The 19,699-nt window shown below is 43.0% G+C and overlaps 2 protein-coding genes and 1 pseudogene across 2 annotated transcripts in view; all 3 read left to right on the forward strand.

Annotated features, from left to right (window-relative positions):
• Positions 1-184: 184 nt before the first annotated feature.
• On the forward strand, positions 185-653 carry LOC150039998 (tripartite motif-containing protein 43 pseudogene; annotated as a pseudogene).
• On the forward strand, positions 650-1,432 carry LOC150039999 (tripartite motif-containing protein 43-like). The gene has a single exon (XM_090327478.1). It carries the CDS (start codon positions 650-652, stop codon positions 1,430-1,432), a length of 783 nt encoding a protein of 260 aa, XP_090183604.1.
• Positions 1,433-2,623: 1,191 nt separating this feature from the next.
• The window catches only part of LOC150040000 (tripartite motif-containing protein 43-like), a 29,844-nt gene continuing 12,768 nt past the window's right edge, over positions 2,624-19,699 (forward strand). Inside the window, exons 1-2 of the mRNA XM_090327479.1 lie at positions 2,624-3,247; positions 3,290-3,693. Coding sequence (XP_090183605.1) covers positions 2,624-3,247; positions 3,290-3,693 — 1,028 coding nt within the window. The remainder of the gene's footprint in view (positions 3,248-3,289; positions 3,694-19,699) is intronic.

A 19,699-nucleotide genomic window follows, 5' to 3' on the forward strand; every position in this document is an offset into this window, starting at 1 on the left:
CACTGGTCTGGACCGCTGGAAGGCGCTCCCAATTGGCCTACCTGTGCGGTGCGTGCTGAGGATCCCTGCGGGAGAACCTGTTCTTGGGGGCGTTTTCCGCGCTCTGTGAAGGGCGAAGATGGAAGATGAACTGGCCCGAGCCTTCCAGGAGGAGGTGAGATGCCCCATTTGCCTGAAAACTCGGATGGTCCCGGTCACCGTCCAGTGCGGCCACACTTTTTGTCGCCCGAGTCTCCGCCTGGCCTGGGAAGATGCCAAGACCCCGGCCAGGTACCCTGCCTGCAGGGAGCCCTCCCAGCGAGGAGAGCTGAGATCCAACGTGGTGCTGGGCAGTGTGGTCTCCCTGGTGCGGAAGGCCAGCCTCTGCGGGTTCCTGAGCTCCCAGGAGCACAGGTGTGGGACCCACGGCGAGCCAAAGCAGATGTTCTGCGAGGAGGACGAGAGCCCACTCTGTGGGCTCTGCTCCCAGGCCCTGGAGCACCAGGCTCACTGGCACCAGCCCGTGGAGCGCGCAGCCGCCCGAAGGTGGGAGGCCATCTTACAGCTCAAGGAGACTTTGTGGGAGAGGAAAGAAAAGACCCAGAGGAAGGTGGAGGAGCAGAGGGAGATCATGAGCCGGTGGGGTTGGTTTCTGCACCAGCACCGGACGATGACCGAGGCGTTTTATGCCACCCCGGGGCACCCTGGTCTCCGGGAGGAGGGGGACAGGCGATTTGCCCAAGAGTTACTTCTCGACCTAGGAAGGAGGACCTCAGCGCAACTGCAGACAACCGAGGGGCACCTGCTCGAGAAACAGGGTCACCTCAGGAGCGTGTACCAGGAGCTGATGAGGGCCTACCAAAAGCCGGATGTGGAGCTCCTCCAGGACTTCAGGGCCGGCCTGGAGCTGGGAGAGTGCGCCTTGCTCTTCCAGCCCCAGACCCTGGAGCCGTTACTCGGCCCCCCTAGAATCCGCGGGCTGGTGGAGAGCCTCAGCCCGTACGGAGTAGAGCTGTCCTTCGGTCCCTGGACGCTGAGCCCACCTCTGCTGGCAGCTTCCAGGGGGGAAGAAGCCGGCCACCAGGTCGCACTCGGCGCCCAGGTCTTCAGAGCCGGCCAACACTACTGGGAGCTCAGCCCGGACGACTCTTCCTCCTGGGCGGTGGGAGTCTGCGGGAATCCGGCCGGATTCTCTCCCAGGGCCTCCGACCACGACCTTTTTGTCCTCTTCTGGGTGGAAGGCTCCCACTCAGCCGACCTCTTTACAACCTCACCTCTGTGCCTTCACGAGCTAGAGCGGCCTCTGGGGAGGGTGGGGGTCTTTCTGGAACTCGACCATGGGACCGCGACTTTCTTGAACGTGGCTAGGAATTGCCTTCTCTGGAGATACCCCACCGGCTTCATCCACTTCCCGGTCAGGCCTTTCATTTCCAGGGGCGCCCCTTTGGCCTAGGGAAAGAGCCCAGGCCCCGGACTCTCCAGGACCCTCCAGACCCGGGGTAGGGAGCAGGGCAGCTCCAGTTCGGCACGCTGGGGGCCCCCTCTCGGCGCCCCGTTTTGGCCCCGCTCTGGTGCAGGTGGGGTCTGCCCTCCTGGTTTCAAGGTGGGCCCTGGGGAAGCCACCCCACCTGGACCGCCTTGGGGGCCTCGAGGCCAGGCCACGGGTGTCCGTGGTCCCGGGTCAGGTCCCGGGTCGGGTCTGCAGGTTGGTCGGAGGTACCCTCTTGGCGTCCTCCCCTCTCCCCTGCTCTGCTTCCCCGTGGGACCCCTGTCATGGCATGGTTCTCGCCACCCACAGAGGCCTGGGGGGAGTCCACCATGGGCAGCCTTAAAGACCTACCAAGGGATGGAGGTTGGCGGGCACCTTGGGACCGGATGTGAGGGCCTCCAGCTGCAGGTTCTCCACAGTCCCTCCCTCCTCTTGCTTTCTCTGGCATCCTGGCCCTCCCCGGCTCCATCTCCAACCACCACCTTCAGCCGACTCACAGCCCCCCGTCCACCCCCCCCTCCGACCTCTTCCATTCCCTCAGCGTTCCCACTTGGCGTCCCTCCTGTGGCTGGGTAGGTTGCCTTGGATTGCCCTTGTGCCCTTGGGTTCTGTGGCTCCCCCTCCTCCAGCCCCTCCCCCCTCACACAGTCAGAGGGCTCTGGGAGAAAGTGTACCTGAGGGGAACAAACCAACACGGAGTCCCCAACAGCTGCAGTAGCAGCAGCAGCAGCAGCAGCAGCAACAGCAGCAACAGCGGCGGTGGCAGCAGCTGTACAGGAGGGAGGGCGCCAGTCCTGGATGGAGCAACTGATGAGGCCACTTTCCCAAAGCTAGCAGGTGCAGGGGGGGCGGGGCCTGCCCGCACCTGGCCCCCTGGCCCCCTGCCTGCCTGTGCAGGCAGGTGGCCTGACCTTCAGCGCCTGGCACGCAGGTGCAAAGCCCTGCCCTGGCTCAGCCCTCCGCCCAGGTTGATAAAAGGCCACGCGCGACTTCCGGCCTCCCTGTGTGGAGAAGATCCCGCTGCAGCCACTGGTCCGGACGGCTGGACGGCGCTCCCAACTGGCCTACCGGTGCGGTGCGTGCTGAGGATCCCTGCGGGAGAACCTGCTCTTGGGGGCGTTTTCCGCCCTCCGAAGGGTGAAGATGGAAGCTGAGATGGCCCGAGCCTTCCAGGAGGAGGTGAGATGCCCCATCTGCCTGGACACCCTGATAGTCCCAGTCACTGTCCAGTGCGGTCACACTTTCTGTCGCCCGTGTCTCCGCCTGGCCTGGGAAGATGCCACGACCCCGGCCAGGTGCCCTGCCTGCAGGGAGCCCTCCCAGCGAGGAGAACCGAGATCCAACGTGGTGCTGGGCAGTGTGGTCTCCCTGGTGCGGAAGGCCAGCCTCTGCGGGTTCCTGAGCTCCCAGGAGCACAGGTGTGGGACCCACGGCGAGCCAAAGCAGATGTTCTGCGAGGTGGACGAGAGCCCGCTCTGCGGGCTCTGCTCCCAGGCCCCAGAGCATCGGGCTCATGGGCACCAGCCCGTGGAGCGCGCAGCTGCCCACAGGTGGGAGGCCATCTTACAGCTCATGGAGACTTTGTGGGAGAGGAAAGAAGAGACCCAGAGGAAGGTGGAGGAGCTGAGGGAGATCATGAGCCGGTGGGGTTGGTTTCTGCACCAGCACCGGACGATGACCGAGGCGTTTTATGCCACCCCGGGGCACCCTGGTCTCCGGGAGGAGGGGGACAGGCGATTTGCCCAAGAGTTACTTCTCGACCTAGGAAGGAGGACCTCAGCGCAACTGCAGACAACCTAGGGGCACCTGCTCGAGGAACAGGGTCACCTCAAGAGAGTGTACCAGGAGCTGATGAGGGCCTACCAAAAGCCAGATATGGAGCTCCTCCAGGACTTCAGGGCCGGCCTGGAGCTGGGAGAGTGCGCCTTGCTCTTCCAGCCCCAGACCCTGGAGCGGTTGCTCGGCCCCCCTAGAATCCGCGGGCTGGTGGAGAGCCTCAGCCCTTACCGAGTAGAGGTGTCCTTCGGTCCCTGGACGCCGAGCCCACCTCTGCTGGCAGCTTCCAGGGAGGAAGAAGCCGGCCACCAGGTCGCGCTCGGCGCCCAGGTCTTCAGCGCTCCGCCCCCCGCCCAGGTCGATAAAAGGCCGCGTGCCACTTCCTGGCCTCCCTGTGTGGAGAAGGTCCCGCTGCAGCCAATCCCCCCTCTCCCCCATTGGCAGGAGTGGTATGGCAGGATTATGAGGAATGTCTATTTTCATTTCTTTAAGAAACCTCCATTCTGCCATTCAGAGTGTCTGAACTACTTTACATTCCCACCAGCAATGCAGTAGGGTTCCTGTTTGTCCACATCCTTGCCCCCATTTACAGTTGTATTGACCATTCTAGTTGGGTTTATGTGGTATCTTATGGTTGTTTTTATTTCCATTTTCTTTAGGATCAAGGATCATGAGAATTTTCACATATTTTTTGTGAATTTAAACTCTTGTTCACATAAGTCTCTCCTTAGGTCCCTTGCCATTTAGTGATTGATTTGTTGTGTTTGTATTGGGGGGGGATTAGTTTCTTGAGTTCCCTTTAGATACTTGATATTAATCATTTGTATGATGTATTATTTTTAAATAGTTTTTCCATTGGGTTGGCTGTCTTTCTACTTTAGTAGCTGTGCTTTTATCTGTGCAGTAACTTTTCAGTTTTAGGTAGTCCCATCCTGGGACTTTATTCAGGAAGTTTTTGCCTGTGCCTATGAGTTCCAGTCTCTCCTACTCTATCATGAAACAGTTGCAAGGTTTCAAGTCTGATATTGAGGTCTTTGATCTATTTTGAGTAAATGCTTGGGCATGGTGAAAGGGTAGGATCAATTTTTAGCTTTCTGCATGTGGCTGACCAATTTTGCCAGCATCAATAATTGAATAGGCTGTGTTTGTTCCACTGTATATCTCTGGCTCGTTGTCAAATATAAGTTGACTGTAGGTATGTGGTTTTATTTCTGGATCTTCTAGTCTGTTCCATTGATCGTCTGATCTATTTTTGTGCTAGTACCATGCTTTTTTGTTATTATGGGTCTATAGTCAAGTTTGAAGTTGGTATTATGATACCACGTGCATTGCTCTTTTTTGGTAGAATTGTTTGGCTATTGCTCTTTCTGCCAGTAGCATAGAATTTTTGCCTAGAATTGTTTTGTCTATTGTTCTTTCTGACAGCAACATAGAATTCATTTCTGTATAAATACCAGATCTTCTTGATCCACTCATCAACTGAGGAGTATCTGGGTTGGTTCCATATCTTTGCTATAATGAACATCATTGTGCTAGTGGATTTAGTATGTCCTTGTTTCTGGACGATTGGGTAAATGCCAAGTAGTGGAATTGCTGGGTCATAGGGAAGCTCTATTTTTAGTCTTTTGAGGAAGTGCCATACTTCTTTCCATAGTGGTTGAATGAGTTTGCACTCCCACCAACAGTGAAGTAGTGATGTAGTGTAGTAGTGATGTAGTAGCGTGCATGTATTCATATAGCTTCTCTGTCGAATGAAATATTCTTGTTTCTCCCTCAAATGTAAATGCTACCTTTGCTGGATGTATCAGTCTGGGTTGGCAGTTGTTGGTCTTCAGGGCATGAATGATATTTTTCTAAGCTTTTCTTGCATTTAGGGTTTGCGTGGAGAGGTCTGAAGTTATTCTAATTTTTTTCCCAATGTAGTATAGCCCTTTTTTGTTTTTGAGGCATTAAAGATCAGCTGCTTATTATTCTGGTCTAATGTTTTTCCATGATGTGTCTAGATGAGTTCCTTCTAGGAGCTTGGAGTTCTGAAGCCTTCAATAATGTGAGTATTTTCCCTTTTTTGAGGTTGGGGAAATCTCTGCTATGATTTTGGTGAATAAAGGTTGCATCCTTTATTATGAAACTCCACCCCTTCTTCAATCCGTATTATAAGATTAAATATCTTGGGTGCATCTGCCAGGTCCTGGAGTGAATTCTGACTCATTTCTCCATACTGAAGTTTCTCTGTTCCAGCTCTTGTATTTTATCTTCCTTTCCTGATGTCCTATTCTCCATCTCAGTCAATCTGTTGCTTAATGCTTCCATTTTTTGTTTGCATTGTGGACACTGAGCTGTTTATGTCTGCTGTAAGGGTACCAAAGTCTATGAGACACTTTTCCTCAATTAACCACCAGAAAACTGGAATTGGCTCAGTGGTAAAGCGGTAGCCTTGCCCTGAGGGGCTTTGGGAGAGTGCCCAGGCCCACAGTTCAATCCCTTTGACTGACTAAAAGCAAAAGTAAACAAAACAAATATAAACAAAAAACAGCAACAATAAAAAAATGACTTATAGCCACTGGAGAATACGAATTTCTGCAGGAGAGACAGAAGACATGGGGTGCCATTATAATATATAATTAGGAAGTATATATGTTCCTTGAATTAATAAACCATATGTGAGATAGTTTTAACATGGTGTGCACAGAACAATCTCAAGTAATTACCTTGGAACAAAGTGTGCCTCAGCTGTGTCTATATGCTCACTCCCTAGTACAGAGGAATAGGTGAATGGTCTCCTGAAATGGTGTGACATTGACCATAGAAGCAACATGGATGAGAAATACATTTTATTCAAGTGTTTTCAATAGTTGTGAGTGTCAGACTTTGAATTACATTTACCACGAGGAGAATAATGTGAAGAAACTTATGAAGATTTTGAAGACAATGGAAAAATCATTTCAAATGTATATGTTTCTTGAATGCTGCAGTTTAGATGTGATAGAAAAACATGGGAAGGAGTATCAATGTTTAAGAAGTGATGTACATATTACCTAACAAATGTAATTGTATCCCCTCTTTACATCACCCTGGCAATGAAATACAATTTAAAAAAAAGGAGAAAGAAAAATTACTAGTGAACATTGTATGCCAAGCTATCTTATATCTCATGTTGTATCTCATGTGTGCTCAGTTATTTCAGATTGTGCATCAGGAAACAGTGTCACCATCATAATTATCTCTAACATCCTCATCCTCATTTACATTCTCATTCTCATCCTAATTATCATCATGGAACTGAAATAGACGATAAGTTGAAGAGGCCTCAATTTCAATGACTACAAGTGCTTTAAACTTGTCAATAGAATTAGATGTTTGTGTTTTCATTTAGAGAACACAGATAAGAACTGGGATGTATTCCTATCCCACTTCGCTCTGTCTGGTGTGTCAATACCATTTTGACAACATTAGGCATGATTAATGAAAGATTGTTTCTTATGAATGTTCCTCTAATGAGAAGATAACATTCATAAGTGAAGGTTATTAACAGAAGAAAGTATTGATGGGAGCATTATAATACCATCAGAGCCATCCACAAGGAACAAACATAATAATGAGACTTTTGTGGTATTCATCCAGAAGTCTAATAATTCCTTATATAAGATTTATGGTATTAATTATACAATTGCATGATTTAAAATGCAACAACAGTAGTACTGTAATGGTTTTACTCAGGCAGTCTTTCAGAAAATTTCTCTCCACATCCCATCTATTTTGCATGCCAAGTAAAACTGTTCATGTAACACATGGAGGCCTCTGGCATGCAAAATTATTAACATTTATTCCCTGAATGGCCAACTCAGGTACAGTAATTAGAAAAGTAACAAGGTTAAAAGAACATTCATTTATTATTTCCTTATTTGCACTTTCTAAAAATGTTTTCATTTACATATACATATAATTTATAACATACATAAGGTACTCTGAGCTATATATTTCTGAGTTAATAGTGTAAACAAATGTGCATCGATCAAATTAAATAATGAATAAACTTCGAACAGTAAAATTAAAACTACAGGTAGAAAATAACTTCTTATTATCAAATGTTTTCTTAGCCAAGTAGCTCAGTTTTCAGATAAAGCTATGAATTCAGATGTATATAAGAATATTCTATAAAAAAGTGTATGCATCTAGCCTAGATAGAGTGCACACAACACACACATACACACACACACACACACACACACAATATACACAGAGTGAGGGAATTGTTATAAAATTGCTCATCAATCTTAGTGTCTTTCAATGAAATCAAAGCTTCTCATATATCTATTTTTAACTAGAAAAAGGGAAGATGGTTATGAACTAAGCCAACCATTGGATCAATGAATGTAAGATAAAAATTGCAATAACATTGCTAGGCTTATTTTAGTTGAAATGAATACTTTATAAGAAAAAGCATAAATTTTAAAGCAATTCAAATTTTAGGCAAACAATGAATTTTTCTCATGGTGTTTGCTATAATTTTGGAGTATTTTAGATTTGTCTTAGTATTAGCATTTTGAAAAATCATATACTTCTCAGTGATTCACAGAAATGTAAGATATTTTTAAAATAAACATTAAATATACATATTAAAAATACAGGTAAATGTTGTGCATAATGGTTATCTATTGATCTTGTGAAACTATGGAAAATAATCATTTGACCAAACACTCATAGATCTTCTTCTGAAAGAATTTTGTAATGGATAATATGTACATTCAGTGGAAATTTCATAAAGGAGATTTACCCCAAAAAGATAGGCTTTAGCCCATCAACTGAGGATCTCACAATTGAAATTTGAGGATTGAAAAGTTGAAAATATTTTGTCTTAAGGCTGCAATATCAACTTCTACTTGAGTTTCTATACTTCAAATTTGTTAACCACAACTGTGTGGCAAATCCAGGAATTAAATAGAATTATGTCTATATTTATCTTTTCTATATATAATTCTAACCTGAAATTTCATATATGTAGATATATAGTTGTGTATTATGTTAATATATTATTACAAATTATATGTAATAGTGTATTACAATATATTATATAGTGCTTACAAATATATAATAATATATATTATTTGTATATATTTGTCATTGTCTCTGTTTCTCTAGAGCAACTTGACTAGCAGAGATTTTGATACCAGGGTGTGGAAAGTTATAAAACAAATATTTAAAATTAAATAGATAAGTTTTGAATTATATGATTCTGGAAATTCATACATGGTATTTTTTTCTGGATTCAAGGGTCTTTTGATTATGAATAAAGATATTAACACCAATCTTGGCAGGACTTGATGAAAGGTTAGAAAAGCTAAACAAATAATTACTATTTGCAAAAGCATATGTGTAGAGTTGCGGTTTGAATGCTAGTAGTGTTTGACCACATTTACATATGATGAAAATGTAACTATAAAAACGTTCTTTTCTCTTTCCTTTGGCCAATCCCAGGGCTGGACATCAGGGCCTGAGCACTTTCCTTGGGCTTTCTCAAGGCTAGCACTCTACCACTTGAACCACAGCCCCACTTCCGTTTTTTTCTATATATATGGTACCAAGGAATCAAACCCGAGTCTTCGTGCATGCTATACAAGCACTCTACCATTAGACCAGATTCCCAGCACCCCAAATATGTTCTTTTTTATGAAAAACAAATATTGGCTGAATTGTTTTGTAGCATTAGGCAAACTAGGACAGAAAAGCAATGAGCTTGGAAGTTTACCTTTGAATAATTCTAAGCAAGATGTAGAAAGTGATCTTGTTTGCTCCTTTCCTTCTATAGTAAATTTAGAGAAGTGATATCTTAAGAAATGGACTTTTAGGCAAAAATAGAAATAGAACATGATGAATTGCAAAGTGTTTGATATGAATTGCAGAGGATTCTACAGCATGTCCAAGAGAAAAGACCTTGTGGTAACTAGGAAATATTTTCCAGAGAGTCTAGGCATATATCTCATTAAGTCAATAACATCTATCCATATAAATAATTAATAAAGTTGAGTAATATAACCCTAATAAATACTTGTCTAATAGCATTGATACACTTGTCATTCACTGATAATCCACAAAGAGTCTGATGAAGATTATACCACTAAAAACATCTACCAATTAGGATAAAGGGCAGAAAGATGAAATTAAATGAACAAAAATCTTAAAGTTTCAGGGGATCCACAGAAAGAAAATGAATAGATTTTAATTGTCTGGAAACAAATACTAAGACTTGTAGGGGAACTGAAATATGATGAATGTATTCCATGAATGGGAAAGAAACAAAGAAAAGGAAGGGTAACCTTCTTGTGTTTAGTAGTTTTCCCTTCACTTGAATGGTTTCTCCCGAAATTTGTGTTCAATTACGATTTCACTATTTGACAGGATTTAGAAATAGCCTCTTGACAGTTGTAGTTAAGATGTGGTTGTCTGGATTAGAATGTACCACATATCCACTTAACTGGTGTCCTTTTAAAAGCAGGAAAGCTTTGGAAACATACAACCTCATGTGATAAATAGCCATGGGAAGATGGAGGTAGAAACTGGCATGCTGTACAAGCCAAGGAATAAAAAGGTTGCTGGAAACCTTTACTAGGTAAAAAGGAAGCACAAAGTTCTCTCTCAGTTTTCCATTAGCAATCACCACTACTTGACCACTGGTCTATACTTCTGGCTTCTTATACTGGTATTGCATTTTTAAATAATTCAGTTATAGCTGTAAAATTTAGAAACTAAGTGTAAATAGAGCCCATCTTCAACAAATTTATCATCTGATGTATCTTTGCTAAAAAGAAAATAAAAAATAAAGTCTTAAGCTCAATAAGTTATGTTTATTTGAATTATTAGAAAACATAAGGAAAAATGAGATTTTTTTGTATGCACCAACAAAATAAAATATTAAAAACATTAAGCATGCCTGGCAATTAAGTATATTTTGGTGGAAAGAAATATTTTCTTGAAAGAAAAAATCAACATAATACCTTCAAATATTACTTTTGCTTAAAATCCTGTGATGAATTTTTTAACATATATTTTATTAAATCTATAAAATATATTAAGCCAAGTAAAATTTAGGATAAGACATAGGACAGATATGAAAATGGATTACTAATGAATTCTAACAACGTTTTCTAAAAGTATAAATTGAGTTTGACAGTAAACTAATTCTTAATTAGAATAGCTGTTATCCTCATAATAGGAAGGAAAATGGTTCATTAATATGTTGGTAGAAAAAGAACCACTAAGGCCATATTTTCTATTAAAATGAATAAAACATATTAAAAATGTGATTCATAATACTTTGCATTTGTCTCTTGGTGAGAAAACGATTTCATTATCAAACATTCTTTTTATCTTTTCCAATTACCATACAGCATTAAAGAAAACACATTTTCCCACATTTAATTAAAGTTACACATGATCAGCTTTAACTAGTAAGCACAAATAAACCTTTATAACTTTCATGCTATTTAGTGCATCTACAGATATCAAAGTCTCTAGAATTTCTCACTGCTGATAATAAGCTGTAAAAATAAATTAATTCAATGTATTAGATGAATAGAACTAAGATTCATAATTATTTATGTATATGTAATGCATTCAACTTCACACAGTCCCATTCAGTCTTAAAAAAAGTTAATTTGTGATCCATTACTTTCTAGACAAAAGTATCATATTTTGGCCTTCAAATTTAATTTTGTTACAAAAATTTTATATAGTAAGTGTAGTGTCTTCACTTTCCTGGTAAGAACCTACAAACATATTGCTGACCTATTGATTATGACTCTCTTACAGGCAGATGATCAAAATCAAGTTATGCATATCTGCTGGGGCCTACCGGCAGCAAATTGGGGTTCCTGAAATAGGGGGCAGGGAGTGGAAAAAATAGAAGAGAGACAAACATATCGGGTCCGGGAGGTCTGCAGCCCAGGCAAAAACTGCCACCTCGTTTATTGTCAACTCCAGGCTTATATCCCTTCTTGAAACCAGGGAACTTCCAGCTGTTACATTCATATGGTAAATCTCAGGTCATTTAAACAGAATAAGGCCATAAAACAATAAGACAATAAAGCCATTGTCTGATGCAAATCAAGGTACAACTTGATTCCACTCTGGCTCCCAACATATCCCCCTTTTTATTTTAAAAGAAACACAAGTGCAATTTTTACTCTTTCTATATCTCTAATTTATCCTGTCACATTTTCCAAAAATGACTTTGGTCCCTTCGTCTAACGGGGATTGATGGGCGGAGATTCAGCTTCTGTGACTTCTTCAAGCTGATTCAGGGGCTTTGTCTCTGTGCTTGACCAGGGACCTTAAGAAGCCTAGCCTGTTTTATCAAGGGGTTGCAAGGATTAGATATCAGGAACAATAATTTACTGCAAACTAGAGATCATATTTAACATTTAACAACTGCACAAGCCATCTTTGGCTACAATAGTGTAACTTACTTAGCACCCATTTGCAAAGGCTTTTTCTTGATTGTCTGGGGAACTAAATTTCTGCAACCTTAACAATGCTTCAGTTGTCAGATCTAAACAGATTAATAGAGACACAAGCCCCATATCCACAAACTTTTCCTGAATTTGTGGCTGGTGTCAAAATAAAAAATTCGCTCAATTAGGACTTTAAATTACCCACTATCACAGAAGATTGACAAGTTCCTGCCCAGTTATGAAAGGCACGGGCATTAGTAAGGCATGCTTACAAACTATTCTATGACCTCCTGGCTCTGATTAATTTGAATGGCCAAGCACAAGTGACTCTAAGATCTGACACCATCTCTGCCATCCAAGCAGAGCCTTTCATGTCCAAGTAGTGTCTCTACACACAGGGATAAACATGCCATTGGCATTTCACTTTGTTGGTTGCTGTACTTGAACTCGGGGCCTGGGCACTGTCCCTCAGCTCTCCAGCTCAAGGCTAGCACCCTGCCACTGTGAGTCCCGAGCTTGGTGTTTGAGTGCTTCCCCCCAGCTTTTCAGCTCAGAGCTAGCACTCTGCCACTTTGAGCTCCAAAGCAACTCCATCCCAGCATCCTGCTGGCAGATTAGACACCACAGTCTCACAGGGACTTTGCTTTGCCCGGGCAGGCTCAAAGCTGCGGGTTTCAGATCAAAGAGTCCTACAAAAGGCCACTTTACTCCAATTAGAAGCAACAAGGTGGTCAACTCAGAAATAGTCTCTAAGCATGATCTTACCTGGAACTTGGTGAGGGCCAAACTTACATCTGAATGAGGATCTGCTGTCCTTCTCCATGGGCCTGCTGGAGACTGCTATAAAGTAACTTACAAGAGTAAGCTGAAATAGCAATTAAGCAACCATTTTGATAGTCCTAATTTTCCTTGTTTCTTTTTTAGAAACAAAACTTTAGGACAACTTTACTTTTAAATTTTGTTCAGAAACCATTTCTACTTTTCTTTAAAACTTTTACACTTTTTAACTTAAACTCTTAACACTTTGGTCTTTATTTGCATTTGAAAAACCTTTAAGGCTAAAGGAAGTCCCTTTGCCTCTAGGCCCCCTAGGGCCCAGGTCACTCCCTTTGCCTTTAGAAGAGGCTTTTTGTTTTATTCTGCAGTTTGGATTATTACTGCCTAGAACTCCATCAACAGTTTAAACTCAAATAACAGGTTTTCCCTAATGAAAGAATTACAAACATCACTGCACCAAAAGTTATCATCAGACTTCCAGTGTCAGTCTGTAAGAAAAGACAGATAGGCAAAGTTTCTGACATTAATGAACAATTTTACATTTAAATCTCTAATACATGTCTCCAAACTTTAAAGGTAATAAATCCCAAATTCCCTAATACCTCTGGGTTAAACAGGATACAATGTTTACAATGTAAACAGCTCTAAGTATTACAAAACCAGATTTTTTTTAATGCAAATTTCAGGATCTTTAGAAAAATACTTTTGACCAATTTCTCTTTAACACAATGTAATAATCATTTGAGACATTGTAAAACATTCAAACCTAATATGTTTTTTGAAGTTTTAAGCTTAGATTTACCCAATTGCCTTTGTGTTTAAGTAAAATTTATCCATTGTTTTATACAGCATGCTGACAATTTAACCTTGAACATGTTCACTCACTCATTCACACACATTCATACTCAAAGATCTTAAAGCAAGCAAATTAATACAGGCCGTTCATTTTCCAGAATTTTGTGTCAAGAGTGCTTTGCCAATTTTACTATTGCAGGTGAGAACCAGGTTCAAAACAAAACTTTTTGCAAGGCAACTTAGCTGGAATTTATTTTTACAGGGCTTGTTACAACTGCAGACATGGGGGAGCGGCCATACTAGGCCCAGAAATGTTCAAATGAATAACAAGGATGTGTGCTTGAGTATGCACAGAGAAACCATAAGGATCCATACTTAGAAATGGTACCAATTTTAAAGACAAAATTGGACAAGGAAAAATATGTAACACGAACAAGACAGAGAAACGGAGACTTTTAAATAATCAGACACTGACATATAACAAGAAAATTGGACTCAATCAGATACGCTTAACACAAAAAACATGAGCTCAGATGAATGTTTTCACCAAACAGCTATTTTTAGATTTAGACATGTCTTGCTGGTGGGACTCTCAGGTATGCCTTGTTATTGACAAGAAACTCAGAAGGGGAGGGGGAGTCAAGGCGTCCCTTGACCACCCAGGCCTCTATTTTAGGCCCACAGTGCACCCTTTTTAAAAAAATAAAATAAAAAATAAAACAAAACACAGACATACAGGGCGTCGGCCAACTTCTACTTACCTCTGGAGGCCTTTGCTTTTCACCTGGGCATCTTTTACAAAAACGGTTATTAAGAAGAGGGATGGTAAAGACAAAATAAAAAGAACAATCCTTTATCTCAATAGTATACAATTTGTAAAAGAACAATTGTCACATATTAAATTGTGTAGAGTCAATGAATATGTCAAAAGGTCCCTACATAATAGTAAAAGGAGGAGAAACACAGCTCATATGAATGTGTTGAACAAGTGGATCAGTAGCAGTCCCAACTGACATGCACAAATAACTCAGGTCGTTCCCACGTCGCAGGATGCACCACTGGAGGGTTGGGGGTGTAGGACCAGTGAGTCACTGCTTGGATGGCCAATGTCACTCTCCACAATCCAAACGCAGCGTTCAGGGAGCCAGCGGGCATCATTTTCTCCTTGTGAAAAAACACATACATGCCCTCGACCCCAGGTTAGAACAGGATCGGGTCCATGCCAAGTACCAGTTAGGGCATCCTTCCAGTTTACTAAGGCAAAAGCACGCTGCTCTCTTTTTTCCCAGAATCGCTGAGCAGCAGATAAATTATTTAAGTCCAAATTCAAAAAACTTAAAACAAATAAAGCATGATTAAGTATATTCACAAGGGTAGCAGAATACAACTCCCTTTCTTTATGTTAAAAATTTGATATTTTACTAATCCATTAGCTCGCTCCACAATACCGTAATCCTTGTCTCTGTGAGCGAGACTAGGGTTGGAAGGGCTCTGGCCCTCCCTGTGCTGCTGGGCCTAGTCCCCCAGAAGGGAGGAGGCCTTGATCAAGCAGCTGCTTAGTAACTTCAGCACTAGGACTAAACATATACAGTCCCATTTTTTCCATGACATCACGACCCAGTAAATTAATTGGCAAATGATCCAGGACAAACGGCTGAAAATGACCAGAGTGCCCTTCCTCATCTCTCCAAACAAGGATCGCACTGCTCTGCTGTGGGTCAGTTGCATACCCAATCCCCTGTAGGGAAGTCATAGAGGTTGTTAGGGGTCATTGGGCTGGCCAATGCTTTTTAGATATCACAGACACATCTGCTCCGATGTCTAATATTCCTTTAAAGGGCTTTTCTTGTATAAAGTCATCTCAGGCCTCTCTTGTTTTATGCTTTGTACCCAATTGATATCAGAAGATCTAAATCCTCTCTGTCCACATGGGGAATTAACAGTCTCCCCGGGAGGTAAAGGCACAAGCACTAGCTGTGCTATTTTTTGTCCTGCTGGGATCGATATTACATGTCTCGGGGCAGAGGCCATAACCTTAATTTCTCCAGTAAAATCCTGGTCAATTATGTCAGGTGTAATTTGTATGCCTTTAAGGGCTGAGCTACTTCTCCCTAACAGCAATCCAGCCACTCCCAGGGGAAGGGGCTGAAGACCCCCATGGGGAGAGGTTGTATCCCCATCTCTGGGGTCAATACCCCAGAGCAGTTGGAGGAACAGAGGTCCAATCCTGCGCTGCCTGGGGTGGCAAGGAAGAGGCCAGAGACTGATTTTGGGGGGTTGTTAGATGATGTACTTGTGGCTGAGAAGAGGGAGTGACTGCCCCATAGTTTTGTGGGACCAGAGGCTGGCCCTTTCTCCTGTTTCCCGAAAATGGGCAGCCATTGCGATTTGTTGCTGACTTGCAATATTTAGCCCAGTGCTTCCCTTTACCACAGCGTGGACATGTGCCAGGTGATGTTTCTTTCTCTAACTTGGCCTGGCGTGGGCATTGTGCCATCCAATGTCCTATTTCTCCACAAGAAAAGCAATGCCCTGCGGGTCTAGCAGCCAGAGAATGCCGCTGGCATCTATATTTTATAAATTTAGTAACAGTCTTTCCTTGAGGAACGGAGGCTAAAATGAGGGCTTGTACATGGGAGAGTCCAGTATCAGCACACAGTGAAATAAAGTCCGTGATTCCTCCCTTATTCCTATGGGGTCTGATAGCCGCCTGACAGGCGGCGTTGGCATTTTTATAGGCTATGTGTCTAACTATGATCTTCCTTGCGTTCTCATCTTGTACTAGGCGGTCTGCAGTCTCCATTAATAGAGACAAAAATTCTAGACAAGGTTCATTCGGTCCCTGTTTAACTTCTACTAAATTTTTTGTACGATTGGAATTACGTAACCTTTTCCAAGCCTCTTTCGCCGCAGCATTTATTTGTAAATAGGCTTCCTTTGCATAACCCAATTGATCTTCGGCGTTTTTATAGGTTCCCTCTCCTAACAACTGACCAAAAGTGTAAGGCAGGGTCTTAGACCTATCTGTTTCAATTTTAGCCCGACACTGTGCAGTGAACTCTGTCTCCCATAATAAGTACTCTCCTGCACTAAGGCATGCTCTGGCAAGCCACTTCCAGTCATTTGGGCATACAATACCAGCACACACTGCCTCCAATATTACTTGAGTAAAAGGGGCAGTTGGCCCATATTGGGAGCAGGCACTTTTTAAATCCTGTAATAGTTTAACAGGAACAGGTTGATGGTATACTTGTTCATCATGGTCAACTAAACTAGGGAAGCATCGAGGCCCTGAAATATCTTCCCTCTCTCTAGCAGCCTGAGCCAGGTTTAATTGCGATGCACTGTGCCTGGTTGTTTTAAAAGGGACTTGTTGCTAGGGCCTTTAGGCTTGCCTAAGGGTTGGAAAAGGGATTGGGGCTGTAAGGCTGCAGCTGGAGGTGGTGGGTGTGAGGGGTAAGGTTTAGAATCAGACACCATAGTGGCCTGAGGGTCATATTTCTTTCCTACTTCTGGGGGGGCTCTCTGCTCTATCCCCATTTTCGATAGAAGATGTAAGATTTCTTCTAACTTCTTCTCTATCGTAGCTATCCAGTCCTCCATTGGCTCATCATAACTTTCCTCCTTGATATTCAAATCTGAATTCTGATACTCAATATCTACTGGTTGTTGTTCCCTTTCCAAGATCTCACTTAGACGCTCTTGGGCTGCGGCATATGGCTCAGCCTCAGGTTTTTCAGAAGGGTCCTTTAATTCATAAATTTCCCTTAATTCAAGATTAAGTTCAGCATTCTCATGATGAGGATTTATGTATTCACTTACTAAATTCCATACATTAATAGCCTCTACTGGGGTCTTTTCGGGGCCATTTACATTATAATAATCTTGAGTTCCTTTTCCTATCTCCGCTGCCAGGTTTTTAGGAATTCCTCCTCTATAGACCTCAGGCATGCCTCCTCGACAAACTGTAGGAAGCTCGGAAGCACCCCTTTTTCCACCCACGTTCCGTGGGCTTCAAGTAGGCCTGCTAAGATCGGTACATATGACCTATGGCTATTAACTTGACCCATAATTTTTACTCTGGACAATACAGCCTCCTGCTCTCTCACTCTCTTAAAATCCTCTCTTAATAGTCCTACAATGTGTTACTCACCACAGCGGGGTCCTCCACCTTCGTCCCAGATTTTCAGGGTCCCTGTTCGGGCGCTACTTACCGGGGTCTACCGGCAGCAAATTCGGGTTCCTGAAATAGGGGGCAGGGACCGGAAAAAATAGAAGAGAGACAAACACATCGGGTCCGGGAGGTCTGCAGCCCAGGTAAAAACTGCTGCCTCCTTTATTCTCCACTCTTGGCTTCCCTCCTCTCTTGAAACCCAGGGAACTTCCAGGTGTTACATTCATATGGTAAATCTCAGGTCATTTAAACAGAATAAGGCCAGAAAACAATAAGACAATAAAGCCATTGTCCGATGCAAATCAAGGTACAGTTTGATTCCACTCCTGCAATTTGCCACAGATTAGTATTTGATGCAAGCTATTGTACAGAGGCCTCCACAAAAGCAGCCATATGCCATTGCCTAATTGAGCAATGACTTTGGTGAAACCAGCAATTTCATGTCAATAAAGTCATTGTCATAAATATGTTGCATGTTTGTATTCTGAAATTGCTCTTTCAAACTGTGCCAGAGCCAGCCGGAATCAAGGCAGGATTCCTGATTTAGGGGGTGAGGATGAGAAGAAAAACACAAGAAACAGATGGGGTCAGGAGGTCTACAGCTCAAGACTGGAGCCTAAAGAGAATGTAGATTTATACTGTAGCACCATTTATTTTTGTTCCTAGTCTTATATATTATCTTAGAAACAGGAAACAACCAGTGGTTACTTTCATACAAAACAACAAGTAACTTTCTGATATAGCATCTCAGGAAGAAGCAATAAAGCCAGAAAGTTCACAATACTGTTGTATATATATCACATGTTTTATCCATTCATCTGTAGTAGGGCATCTGAATTGTTTCCATCCCTTGTCTATTGGGAATAGTGCAGAGATGAACATAGCTGAGCAGGTGTCCTTATCATATCCTGAGTTATGATGTTCAGGATATAAAAGAGAGACTTATCAAAAGAAGAGGTTAAAATGGCAAAAAGCATATGAGAAAATTCTCATCATCCATGTTCATAAAGGAAATGCCAATAAAAACAACCCCAAGATACCATCTTACCCCAACAAGAATGGCCAAGATTTTGAACTCAGACAATGACAGATGCTTGCAGGCTTGTGGAGATAAAGGAACCCTACTACACTGCTGGTGGGATTGTAAGCTAATTCAGCCACTCTGGAAAGCAGTGTGGAGGTTTCTTATAGGATCTTTTTTATCACTTAAAATTTTAATTTTCATTATTGTAAGTTAACCATACAAAGAGCTTATATAGAAAAAATACATATATACGTGCAATGGGCCTCTTTCCCACAAGTTAGTTACCATGCTTAATATCATAAAGGTCTTTATACTTCCTTGTGTAACCTACTTGAATCATGTTTAATTGTTCCTTTGCCCTTAATTTCAGCCGCATTTGTTATTAGACTTCCTGAAAGACATCGTGATCAGAGAAAAAATTTGATGTCAAGTAGGAGAAGATGATGGAAAGAGCAGGGAAGAAATTATGTCTCCAATGAGCAACTAGTATTTCTCCATAGAAGAGTTTTAGGTGGGCATTAGGCTTTCCAGTCTATGGAGTCACGTCAAGGAAGCTATAATGATACAGAGGTCTTCTCCATAGAAACTGTGAGAGAAGTCAGAGGTGGCAGAAGTAGCAGAGTCAGCCCAGCTGGTGGGCTTTGCATGAATTTAGATGGGTGGAATAGGAGCCCACAGCTCAGTCAGCCACAGTCCAACATAGAAACCGTTCAACTGTCCTGTGAGGACTAGTTCTACGGATCATGGAGGTTTCAGTGTGAATCATGTGTATTTACCTGATCACGTGTTTTATCTTCCAAGTCTGCTCTCCTACAATTCTCCACCCACTACTGACACCTATCCAGGTCCTGTGGGATCCTGAAAAAAGCCAGGTCGGAGTGCAGGCTCTTCCTTGCACACTAGGGAACCCTCCCAAAAACTGAGCATTGTTGCTGGCCTGCTGCCAGCCTTGCTCTCCCCTCCCTACCACCAAGGGGTCATTGGCCACCTGTTGGGGTCAGGGAGGGGAGCCAAGCCAGCTGGGCGATGAGCAACCAACTGTATGGATGAGCTTTGGTCTCTCTTTTTTTCTGGTTAAATTCAAACTGAAGGAACAGCTGAAGACCACATGCTAGGCCAATATTGTCATGGTTAATTTCCCAGACTCAGCTCACATATTCTTTGGTTTATATCTGGAGAACTAATTCTTACTTGGTGTGAGTTCCCAGATGTATAAATCCTGAGGGGAAACTAAACTT

The sequence above is a fragment of the Megascapheus bottae genome, unplaced genomic scaffold (genome assembly GCF_031878675.1).
Source record: "Megascapheus bottae isolate mThoBot1 unplaced genomic scaffold, mThoBot2.hap1 HAP1_SCAFFOLD_43, whole genome shotgun sequence".
In the NCBI taxonomy this organism is placed as follows: Eukaryota; Metazoa; Chordata; class Mammalia; order Rodentia; family Geomyidae; genus Megascapheus; species Megascapheus bottae.